At 41.6% G+C, this 12671-nt stretch overlaps 1 protein-coding gene across 5 annotated transcripts in view; it reads left to right on the top strand.

Annotated features, from left to right (window-relative positions):
• The window catches only part of cacna1c (calcium voltage-gated channel subunit alpha1 C), a 279938-nt gene extending 271655 nt beyond the window's left edge, over window positions 1-8283 (top strand). For all 5 annotated transcript variants that reach the window (XM_088072784.1, XM_042511013.2, XM_088072782.1 and 2 more), the window contains 7 exons: window positions 186-314; window positions 403-530; window positions 658-755; window positions 901-997; window positions 1233-1341; window positions 2355-2523; window positions 3224-8283. In XM_088072784.1, the coding sequence (XP_087928910.1) occupies window positions 186-314; window positions 403-530; window positions 658-755; window positions 901-997; window positions 1233-1341; window positions 2355-2523; window positions 3224-3715 (1222 nt within the window). In that variant the 3' untranslated portion in view covers window positions 3716-8283. The remainder of the gene's footprint in view (window positions 1-185; window positions 315-402; window positions 531-657; window positions 756-900; window positions 998-1232; window positions 1342-2354; window positions 2524-3223) is intronic.
• The last annotated feature ends 4388 nt before the right edge of the window (window positions 8284-12671 follow it).

Here is a 12671-nt window from a genome sequence, read left to right as displayed (position 1 = left end):
CTCAGTCTTTCCTCCTTAGCTTCTCTCTGAGTGTTTTGCTAATTAACTGCTTCCTTTTTGTTTCTGTGTGTTTATGTTCACATCCGTCTGCCTATTTTGTCTACTTGTTCTTTTGTTCTTCATCTGTGGTCTGTGTGTTGTTCATTCTGTTTGTTTGTTTTGGATGTGTGTTTGTTTGCTGGTAGCTCGGACTCAAGCGACAGCCGTCTGCCAATCATCCGAAGAGGCGAGGGGTCGACAGAAGAGACATATGACGAGAGCTACGGCGACGACAGGGAGTACCACGAGGACGACCACTCGCTCTCCTCCGACATGTACTGTTCAAACATACACACACCCTGAAAATGTTCAATCTCTTTTCGGGTCGTGTCTTTAATGCACTCTTCTTTGCGTGCTCACCAGGCTGGTGTATCATGATGAAACATGTAAGCAGTTGACTCCCATGGAGGAAGGAGAGGAGGTAGACGACAGAAGAGGAGGAGGAGGGTGGCAGTCTCCTAGGAGAGTCTTCCTCTGCCCCACAACTCTGGGTGAGGAGAAAAACATCTTTCCTAAAACATATTCAAAAGTATCGGTACAGCTACAAGAATACAATGCTTGTTTTTCTGTATTGTATTTGGTTTTACATGCTGTTTGCATATTTGTTGTGTGTGTCAGGGCGAAGATCGTCCTTCCATCTGGAGTGTCTCAGGAGACAGTCAAGGCCAGACGTCTCCCAGAAGACTGCTGTACCGCTGCACCTTGTACATCATCAGGTACACGATGGGAAAAACACACTTGGGTGCACATAAACAAGTTGTAAATACATAATGTGAGCGTGCAGACATGCTGTATTCAGCAGATATAACTCTCCCTCTTCCTGCTCCTCTCTTACACCGCTCTGTCGTCGTCTCCCTCCAGGCTCTGGCAGTCGCAGGGTTGAGTCCTCTGCTAAGAAGGAGTCACTCACCTACCCTCTTCAGCCGGCTGTGCTCCACGCCTCCGGCCAGTCCCACAGGTATGCTGCATCCTGTGCACACATCAAAGGCCAAAAAGCTGTTTGCCAAGTACTGACAGAAATGTTGCATTACATTTCCTCAGCAAGCTCAGTTACACGTGAATTTCATAATGACAACAAAGCAGATTTCAGAATGTAAATTTTGAACACTGTTCTTCATGAAGCAGCTCTGTCCTTGTACTTGTTGAGATAAGTTTATTGTTTTAATGGTTGCTTCTTCTGTCTTTGTTTCCAGCCCTTGGCAGTGATGCCTCGTACCAGCGAGTGCCCTCTCTGAGGTTAGAGGGCTCCAACTCCCATGAAAAGCTCAATACCAGCTTACCCTCTGTCAACTGTGGGCCCTGGTAAGTCTAAGTACCTCAGGTTGTGAAAAAAGAAAAAAATCCTTCACACTACTCTTGCTCAGCATCACAATTTACTGGTTGTACTATTGTTTCGGTCCGAAAACATGCTGATCTTAAAAATTAACCCATCCACTTTGCAGGTTTTATAAATCATTTAAGAGCTGGGTCCCTGCAGATTCTTAAAAAGTCCTAAAAGGCATTGAGTTAATAAGTCTAAAAATAAGGCCTTAATTGGTATTAATATGTCCTACATCAATATTTCGAAAGTCTTAAAAATGCAAGGACATGGGATGTGGGATTTTATAATTTGCAAAATCTTAAAATAATTTACACACTGTTTCTCGCATTAATGTCGCCATCAAATCATGTTTTATAGTGCAATGAATATTTGGGAAAAATTCTCCCCATCCTTAAGTAATACTTATCAATTCATGTTTTTTTGTTTTTCTTTTAGTTTTGCAAATTATAAACATCAGTACAAAAGTCTTATAAAGTCTTAAACACCACTTGCCTGGCGCTGTAGGAACCCTGTTGAGTGTACCATCAGAGGGTCCATAAAATCAAAAGATTCCTTATGGAGTGAAAAGTCATTCATGGCAACATTAAACTCTTTAGGGAATAATAGTTTGCAGAATAAACATTGAACATACTCCTCTTCTCTTAAGTATTTCTTCAATCTTACCACCTCTTTCTGACAGGTAACCCTTTTGATGCCCTATTTAAGATCAGTTTTGTAAAAACTTTGTACACTTTTGACAGAGGTCCAGAGGGACCAAAACATTAAAATAACCATTAAATTGTGATTCTGAGCATGATGAGGGTGCGGGAGTGATACTTTCCAACACACCTGCATCTGAGACAATGGGATCTTTGAATCTCTCCATTTAAAAAAAAGACTTACACCGTAAAAAGAGCTGTTAAAAGTCAGAGTGAACTTGTCGAAGGAACGGTTTTGATCATACTTATGATACTGTACAGACAATGATGATTATGTACAAATGTATTGCTCTCAGGTACAGCGACAGTAATGGGAACAGCCGGGTGCCCAGTCCTAGCCCCACACCCAGTGTGTCGGTGCCCAGTCAAAGACCACCACGGCCGGTGTCGCTCACAGTGCCCTCGCTACTGGGGAAAGACTCCAGCTCACTGTGTCACGGCAGCGCAGGCAGTCTGGTGGAGGCGGTGAGTGTATGTGTGTGTGTGTAGGTTGGAGAAGGTTACACATTCATCTGGAGCTGAATAATGCTCAGTTTTGAGGATTTGCTGCTTTTCTTTCACCACTTTTTAACCAAATTAGCTCTGGTTCTTGAACCAGTTCCTTTCTTGTAACCTCAGTGTTATAGCGTTTCCACCAGGTTTGAGTGGAAACGTTGTGTTCAATCATGTGTCATCAATGGAGGGTGTCGCACAATGCACAACAGAAGAAAACAGTAATAGCAAGATGGCAGATTGCATTGATGACCTGCAGCTTATGTTTTGTTATTACAGATATTTGATTTTATCCAAAAACAACAAGCATGGACCAAATATTAATGAGACCACTGCACACTCTTTTTTTCTGACACTTGACTTCCTCATTTTTGTCCTCTCCATCCTCTCTTTGCACCTGTAGAAAATGATACGAAAATGATCCAGTTCATTTCTAGTGTAACTAGATAACTTATAATTTATGGAATTTATGGAAGACCAGTTGATTAATCGATAAAATAATCATCAGATTCAATCAACAGTGAAAGTAACCGTGAGTTGCAGCTATAACCATTTCTTTTATCTTTTACATTAAACTTTACTTTTCTCTCCCATGCCCTCCATTCCATCCCAATTGGTCTCTCCTTCCTCCCTTGCTCTCCGTCCACTCTATCTGCACCATTTCCCTCCATAGGTGCTAATATCAGAGGGTTTGGGTCATTTCGCCCAGGACCCATCATTCATTGAGGCGACCAAAGCCGAGTTGGCCGACGCATGCGACATGACCATCGAGGAGATGGAGCACGCCGCCAACAACATTCTCAACGGCAACACCGCCACAAACGCCACATCCAGCACCTCCTCCACCTCCCAGCACAGCCCCAATGGCAACCTCCTCCCCTTTCACACAGCAGCAGCAGCAGCAGCAGCAGCAACGCACAGGGACCGAGCGGTCAGCGAGGGCGGGGAAGAGGCCGGGGGAAGCAGAGGCTCCGTCCACGGGCCGTCCTCGGTAGAGGAGCGGCAGGAGCTGCTAGCAGGGGGGAGGGGACGAGAAGAGGAGGAGGAGGAGGCAGGAGAGAGGGAGGAGGTTCACCACAGAAGCTCAGTTGTGATCGGAGGAGCGCGGCAGAGGAACAGCGGGCCGTTGGAGGACGAGGATATGGAGTGTGTGACGAGTTTGTAGGAGTCGGATTGACGGGTTCAATCGGCCAACTGGCCCCTCTGACATCATCAGAGACTGACGCTTGTCAGTGCTGGTTAACAGTGCTGCGGCTGGCTCTGTCTGTCCCCGCCCCTTACACACACACACACACACACACACACACACACACACCCACACACACACACTGTCTGCCTCTCTGCCAGACATAACTGCTCTGGACAGTGGCGGCCAGTGACGCAACCTTAAACACCTGGTTACGACTTTGTTGGTTTATATGCGTTTGTATGTGTGTGAATGTTTGTAGTCAAGTATACCACACTATACTCTATACTATCTGAGTGTATGCTTGTGTGTGTGTGTGTGTGTGTGTGTGTGTGTGTGTGTGTGTGATCTATGATTTGTACGCGAGTGCGTGTGTTCTCCACACGTGTCTGAGTGTGTCTCTAAAGTGCCTCACAGTTTTATCATGTCCTCAAAGCGAAGTAAAGAGCAGACAAGAAGAGATGAGCAAAAAAAAGTGAGGGGAAAGAAGTAGGGATGAAGGAAAGGTAGAAAGGAAACAACAGAAGCAGGAAGTACTTTTATGCACTTCCTGCAGTCGACATAGTGTGTTTATTGTTTTCATTTCCTATGCCTACTTTGGTGTTGTTATTGTTGTTTGTCTGGCCGCCATGAAGCCAGGTAGGGGACAGCAGACCAGCTTGTTGGGGGGGGAGGGGTCAGTTAAGGATTTAAATCTGACCACTTGTGGTCAAAGGTCAACTCCTCCTTCTTGGTTCACTGATGATGAAGCGCTGTATTGAGTAAACGGGGGCGAGGAAAACCCTGTTTGAAATCTCATTTCTCTTCCTCTTCCAAAGCTAAGGAACCTTGGAGCACAGCCCTGCCAGCCTGGGGGTGGGATTAAGGTTACACACCACCCCCAGCCCAAAGGGGGGGGAAGGATTTGAGGGATGGACCAACAGCCACAACAGGGCTTCTGTAAGGGGGCCACGGGCAGAGAGAGACACTCTCTGGCCAACAGGAAGCTAGCCAGCTCTTTTATCCGCTGGTCGATAAGACGCCAGCGAGAGACAAACTCATCCGTCACCTTGATCTGGCTTTGCCTCCTTTGCCGCTTTTCCTCGTTTGGCCACGCCCACTTCCTGCACCCAAACAGGAAATGGGAGGAGCATTTGGTGGCTAAGCAGAGACAGCGAGCCCCCTTTTCTGCCTCATACCTCGCCGTTCCTCACTCCTCCCTCTCTCCTTCCTCCCTCCTCTTTGGTTATTCCACCGCCCCGCTCCCTCCATCGCTGGGTTTTTGCTTTTTCGGCCCTCCAGGAGGCGAGTGTGTCGAACAGGGCGACAGAGGCGGAGGGTGGAGGCGAGAACGGGAGTGACCCGATTGATAAGAAAACAGACTCTGGGCATGGATCTACAGAGGATCTGTCCGTCCGTCAATCAACCTCACTTCCTTCTCCGAGACCCTCCTCTTCCTCGTGGAATCCTGTCGGATTTGCTGCCACACACACTCTCTACAGACCACGCCCACTATGTATTTAACAGTTCAATATTGTGCAAAACTGGCTAGCCATGACTATTTTGTTTTATATTCATGATGTTATTGGTTTAATTTATCCTTGATTTGTTTGCACAATCGGGGTGCTGGTCTTATAAATGTATTTTTGCTCGGTTTATTTTAGGAGAATTTTAAGAGGTTTTAAGTATCGAAGCAGGGCGTAGTGTTTGCGTGCGAGTGTATAAACTATATTTGTGCGTGCGGGTGTCTGCGTTTTAGTACAGGATGTGTGTACGTATGAGTGCGTGAGATAGCGTGTGTATCTAAAAGGGGGGTCTTTCTCTCTATCAGTATGCACCTTTTACAGATTGTATCTATTTATTTATTTATTTTTCCCAGAAGAGAAAAAAAAATGTGTGTGAGGATTTGTATGTGTGCGTGCCTGTGTCCGAGTGGTTACTTATGTATTCTAAAAAGCTGATTTTAAGCCTAGACAGTAAATTAAGGTAGCATTACAAGTATGGTATTGTGTGTGAGTGTGTGCGAGGGTGTGTGTGCGTGTGTGTGTGTGTGAGTGATAATGGGCCTCCTTAACACAGGGTTACCATGGACAGGCATGCTTCCAAAGCTTTGTGATTTCTTTAGCACGGTTTTTACTTTTTAGCCAAGCTGCAGAGTCAGAAGCCACTCTTATCTTTGAAATTTTAGTCATTGCATAACTTTTCTTTATTTCTGTTTAGACGTAATTAGGCGTAAGGTCTCCAGCGAGGTCGGAGTGACGGTTAAGTTTACAGTGGTGATGAGTTTCGGCATTGCAGCTTGGCCAGAAGGGAACAAGCCTTTTGGGCAAATTGCTGCTTTTCTTCTTTACGGCGGATGGTTGCTCTGAATGGTAGAAGCACCAAATTCACACTGCCACAGTGACGCCTCATGAATGAACTTGAGTGGGGGTGGGGAGGGGGGTGACACCCTGATTGCTCGGCTGTATCACACCATAATCACATGATTTCATCATTTAATCGTAGTTTAAACTCCAAATGAACTATTAGGGCTGGTGTACAGATGCTGCAAGACTTCTGAATCACAACTCTTTGTCTGAGGTCTGCTCGTAACATAACACGTTATGATTTACTGTCATTGTTAGATAAAAAAACAGCTCCCTGTCTGTATTATTATTTACTGGTAAAACTAATTATACTACAGACAGGTGATTTACTGTTATTTGATAAGATGTGATAATTGTTTGTTTAAGAATAATTGGATGCAGATCTGAAAACTGTCAGCTGGATGATCCCCTGGTGTGATTTTTTTGTCTTTTCATTTTCTTCAGATGGCTTTTAGGTAGCATGCTGACAACTTTTTACTGACCTTACTCTGTAATAATTTATTTCACAATTATAAATTCACTTGAGATATGACATGATTACAGGACCTCAGGCCTCAGTACATTACACAGGGCACAGGTCTTCTCCAGAGGAACATTGCAGTGTCAGTATCACATCCTTGGTGCCAATTGTCACAAAAAAAACATAGATGCAACCACAATGCAGATGCAAAGTCTAGCCGGACACTAAGCGGATGTTTTGCAACACATTCTCACTACCAACTCCACGACTGCTGGTCAGTGGCCCTACACGCCAAACTGTGAAGCTCTAGATACTCCACCTGTGTCAGTTTTGGATGCTTAGGGACAATGTGTCAAATTTACACTTGTTAAATGCATTGTGGCCTTTTAAGGTAAACTTCCCTTTTTACAGAAAATGTATAGTTTCTGCTTGTTAAATGCTTTTCTCAAAACAAACTTAGAACGTAAGTTTAAAAAAAATCATTTTAAGGTTTACTTATTTAGGTTTAGGCAACAAAAGTACATGGTTAGGTTTTGACGGTCAAAAAAATGTATCCACTGATTTACCTCTTTCACCATATAAGTCTATGGGAAAAAGTCTTTTGGGGCCACAGTGACATCAAGTGATGGATGCATTTACACTAAAAAATTGTATTAAAAGCCTGGCGCACCTGACATCATGTGACATATGTCACAGTTTTAACAAAATAAATTGACTTTTGGTTTTAAATGGGACACAAACAGGACTATCCCAGATGAGAGTCCAGAGTATTTTTGACCCATCCACAGCAGTTGCTCGGAGTGTCAAAAAATGCCGCCGGCTGGTGCATCTCATACCACAAAATGGTGTCTCTGTGCTTCGATATCTGATGCCGAGGGCCACTGACCAAACATCGTCAGTTTCTAACAAGATGGGAGTGAGACCGCGCTGCTAGACTCCAGAACAATGTTCACATGCATTTACACATCACAGTGGATTGAAACAGTGAAAGGATTTTGTAAGAAACTTAAACTCACTCATTAGCAAAGAAAATCCAAATATGTTGCAATAGATTTTTATCTCTAAAACTTTAAAAGACACTGAATTCCCATACAGAGACACTACCGCATGTCAACTTATTAGCTCTCACTTTAATTTACCATCAAAGACTAACTGCTGAGCTCTCATTGCTACATGTAAGCAGAGCAGGTTTGTGGCAGGGAAGGGTATGCATGAACACACTGCCATACACTGCATCCTGTGCCAGTAACAGACTTCTGACATTATTATGCAAACTAAATGTGAATGTTGAACGTATTTTTAGTGGCAGTGCTGCTGTTGTTTTGTGGTTCTGATCATACTGCAAACCCCGAAGAGGTCTGTGTTGTCAAAGGAACACCCTCCCTGACCTTTAGTTTGTTTTATTCTTTTTCTTTCTTTCCTTTGGCCTCATAAAACATCTTCAGCATTTCTTTCTTTCTTTCAGTTGTTCTTAAAGCACCTCATTAAAATAGTATTGACCTGGTACCATAAGCTAACTTTACGACTAATGGCTCACATCAGTTTCAGTATAAGCTGCTCTGTTTGTTTTTTTTTTTAGTCGAACTTTAATGTCTAAAAGTTAGGGGAGCAGATTTAGGTATGGTCTTGCATGTTAATGTGTGTGCAGGGAATCATCTTAAAGTTAGCACAATGTCACTTTGTGCTTTTCTTTTTGGTTCCACTGTGTTGAATCAGCCCTGGTAAAGTGATTTAATCCTGAATTTAACATGTCTGGCAATTTATTTGATCAACTGAATTAGTATTAAGTTTAAATCCTCAGTGATAAATTTAACTAGGTGGCACCTGAATTGTAAAGTAATAGTTTGTGTATCCGAGCTGCTACAGAAGAGCCAGCGAGTGTTTCCGCTGTTTACCAACCATCTGATCAGCCGATAGCAGCAGCTGTGAACATCACTCTCTCAAGGCAGTTTTGACAACAGTTACTTTAATGAATCAGTGACTCAAACCGTTGTTAGATTGGCCAAATTCAAAAGAAGGATGGGAAGATTTCCACGGTCAGTTCAAATAGCCTTAAAGGGACAGTTCACCTCAAAATCGAAAAGTTTTTCCTCTTAATTGCAGTGCTATTTATCAATCTAGATTTGTTTGGTGTGAGCTGCCAAGTGTTGGAGATATCGACCATAGAGGTGTCTGCCTTGTCTCAAATATAATGCTACTAGATGGCACTCAGTTTGTGATGCTCAAAGCACCAAAAAAATACATTTGAAAAACTCAACGGCAATGTTTCTTTACAGAAGTCATGACTTGGTCACTCAAGATAATACAAAGGCATTTTTGCGAGCAGTTTCATGTAGAAAGTATTTTCGTTCTACTGAACTACACTCGCCAGATCACCGGTCATGATTTCTGGAAAGAGACTTTGCTGTTGAGACTTTCAAATGTCTGTTTTGGCATTTTGAGCACCACAGGCTGAGTGCCATGTAGTTCAATTATATTCGAGAGAGGGAAGACATCTCTCCAGCCAAAATCTCCATAACTCTGCAACTCACACCAAAACAATCTAGACTGATAAATAGGACTACAGGTAAGAAACAAAATGTGCATTTATGTGGTAAACTGTCCATTTAAGATGAATAATAATCAAAAGTCACTATCACCCCCAGTTTTGGGGATAAGATAACATATAATGCATACATGCACTTAGAAACTACATTCAGTTCATTTACTTTTATGTTTCTAATAAATGTCAACTCATAGACACACATGTAGAGTAACCCTGCATATTAGTAGAAGTGCCAGAGCGGGCTTTATTGTGTCTGTTTTAAGGCTCTATGGTTTTAAATGCTGGTGAGAGCAGTCCAGAGGCCTGTGGTGCCCCCGTGTGGAGTGGAGCAGCATTGCAGTTTTTATGTCACATATAGGTTAGCATGAACTATGAGTTGTTGTGTTGCAGCAAATGGTATGAGTGGGTGTAATCACTGCATCCCACAAGATATGCAAAAACAATGCAATAACTATGACTGTATACAAGGTTCCCGAAGTAAATATACTTGTGAAAGTGAAAAAAAAATCATGACAGTGTATTTTTCTTTTTCTGTTTGTTACATTTTTAAGTAAACTCAGTGGTTTCTGTGCCAGAGAAACCTAACATACTTGAAATCAGGTACATTGCAGTGCAGTATAGTAAAGACGTATTTATTTATCGCTCTCGTGCCAGGGTGTTGGATCTGCATCTGCAGTTTAAAATGTGTATTGAGATGCCGATGTGAAGTTTGTTTTTGCTTGTGCTTTAAAATCCAGCCAGTGTAGCCCCAGAATAAAAAGCTCATCTTTTATTTTCATGATTTAGCAGCAAAAACGACTTATTTCACCTCCCTGACTCAATAGGTGTTTACTGCATCCCTTTCTCTAGTTTATTTGCGGTTAAATGGATCAAGCTACGTGGGTGTACCATCAGTATTGCATGAGGTTCACATGTTGACGTTGAGCGTGCCAAGTATTGCGGTTGTTTTGTTTTGATCATATCACATTATGGCAGAGTAGCTATTTCTATGAAGTGTACATATGATTTAATATGATGATAAACTGCAAACAGCAGCTGAGAGGCGTTTGGAAGGTGGTTTTGCATATCTTGTGTCTTATGGGCGCCTAGTTTCTGATTTAAAACCCGGAGAAGCTCATGTTTATTTGATTGTCCGAAGTTGAGAGAGAAAGCAAACTACAGTATTTTTACTCCCCAGTTTCTTTGCCTCTGTGTTGCCATAGTCTTTGTCTTTTATCTTTTCCTTGTCTGACATGTGGAAATGGACCAGAAGGAATAATTTGTATGAAATGGACCAAGTTACACATAATTAGTAGTTTTTATTGCAAAAAATGTTAGTGGATTGAAATCAAGGCTCAGGACAGACACACAGGCACACAGTTGATAGCTTGTGAACAATATACATGAAAACTCCAACAAATTAACCCTTTGAAACCTGAACAAATTGGTTTGATTTCTTCAAAAACATCAGGAAAAATGCAATGACCAAGTTGACAAGAAATGTACCACAAACTCCAACTATGAAGATCAGTATATATTTGACATTTTTAAGTATTGTGTAATATGGAATTGGAACACAGCACAAGTGTGTTTTTTGTCCGCCCTGCCGTTAATAGTCTTTTTTTAAAGCTGACATTTAAACTAATTACCTGGAACAGCACAGGTGCAAATAATAACCTTAATGATGGTCTGTTTCCATTTTGTTGTGCCAGTAAACCAGCGTGCATCAAACCACAGCTGTGGAGCGGGAACAACTAAATGGAATGCAGCCATTGTTAATGCCATAGAAGTATCTAGCTATGTGATTGTGTACCTGCGGTCTCTGGCTCACTGCAGATAGTTAGTAACCACATTATCAGGCTGCTAATCAGGCTGATAAGCTGCAGCTGCGTGAAACTAAACACACACCCCTCTGCCTCAAAGGCTGCAGGTAAAACTTGAGTCATTTCCTCAAGTGAAAGTAAAGATAGAGAATAAAGGCCTGGTAGATAAACGACAATCTGTTTGACGGTTTGAGGCAGTGGGATTTTGGATGGTAAGACTTTTTGGGGATTGTGGAAAGTATTATTTATCATTTTTCAATTTAAGTTCTTACACGGTGAATTATATATCTAAGTAATGTTTAATGTGCATGGGTTTCTCTCTCCAGGGATATAAAGTATTGGTCCTATGTAATTGATAATATCTTTGTCTCACCACTAGCCAATGATTGTATATTTTTATACATACCATATTATAGCAAGATATATATATAAATATATATAATATTTAATCATCAGAATGTTAGAGTAAGGAAAAGGCAGGACACTAATTTGGGAATGTAGTCAGTGAAAGTATGAAAATGTGTTATATAAGCCTGCTGACTGAGGATCAGTAAGAATTTATTAAACAAAGTCCCACTTTATTGACTGTATTTGTGACCAAAAGGAAGCAGCAGGAATAATGGTGTTAGATTTACTGAGGAAGAAACATTTTGTGTCAGCTGACACATGATGGGCTTTTAGGTTGTTTCACAAAGAGGCTTGGATGATTCCCGGACTATTTGGCTTTTCAGTTCATACAACTTTGGCTTCATTTAAACATCGTAAGCTGCATAATACAAATAATCAAATTACACATTTAACTACAGCTACAATTACTGGAAATCTACCCATTACCAGGTGTGTGACGCTCAGAGCCTGATGCATAAAACCCTGTAGATTCATGATTAAAACTGTGTGCTCGCACAAAGGCAGAAATGTGCATGCCCATTATTTTCGTCAGATATGTAACGCCATGCAAACGCATTATTCTGTTTTATAAATCTCAGTAATTTTGGAGCTGGGCGCACATGCACAAGCCTTGTTTCCACACCCACAATTCACTGTAACTGGATGTAGAAACGCCTTTAAAAAATTTCTGAATTTTGCTCGTCATAGGATTTGATTGACAAACAATTTAATAGGGGCTAAATTAAATATTTTCGGTAATAAAATAGTAAGTCACCTTTTTTATGCAATGAGAAATATGGTGAAGAAAGTACAATTTCACCAACTGTTTTAAATCAGCATGGTTCTTCTACAATGCCAGAGCAACTGTCATCAGGCACGGTTGTGGCAATTTGTAGCGTCTGTGACGTTAATTCATCACCTTTCTGATCACGAAAAAAGGAGATGAATGATAATTAAAAGATCAAATTCATCATAAATAATTGAAAATTAAAATGTATAAATGAGCCTTTGATTGAGATTTCACAGAGCGCTGTGCAACCTGCAAAATTAAAAACACAACCAGTGCAACTGGCAAACAACCTAAAAACAATGTTATCTTACTCTCAGTTTATATTTCATCTCCTCCGTATTGCACATTCATAGTTTATTATTTAGTTTGTGTGGAAGAAAACGTACACGTTTTTTGTGCGCACACATCATGTTTGCATCAGAAGTAGGAGGCTCTTTTGTTCAGTTTTTTAAGAGACCAGGGAAATAAATGCCAACTTTTACTTTAAAATATAAAATAAGCCACTGAGAAATCCAAAAATCTAGCATGCATTTGCTTTTCTTTGTCAATGTTTTGTGAAGTCAGCTGAAAGACATAAATCCACCAGCAAGCTGTCTGGATATTTTC

This window comes from Plectropomus leopardus, chromosome 22 (genome assembly GCF_026936395.1).
Source record: "Plectropomus leopardus strain MGB_pleo_1.0 chromosome 22, ASM2693639v1, whole genome shotgun sequence".
Lineage (NCBI taxonomy): Eukaryota > Metazoa > Chordata > Actinopteri > Perciformes > Serranidae > Plectropomus > Plectropomus leopardus.
The sequence above is the reverse complement of the archived record's forward strand: the minus strand, read 5'-3'. Positions and strand labels throughout refer to the sequence as shown.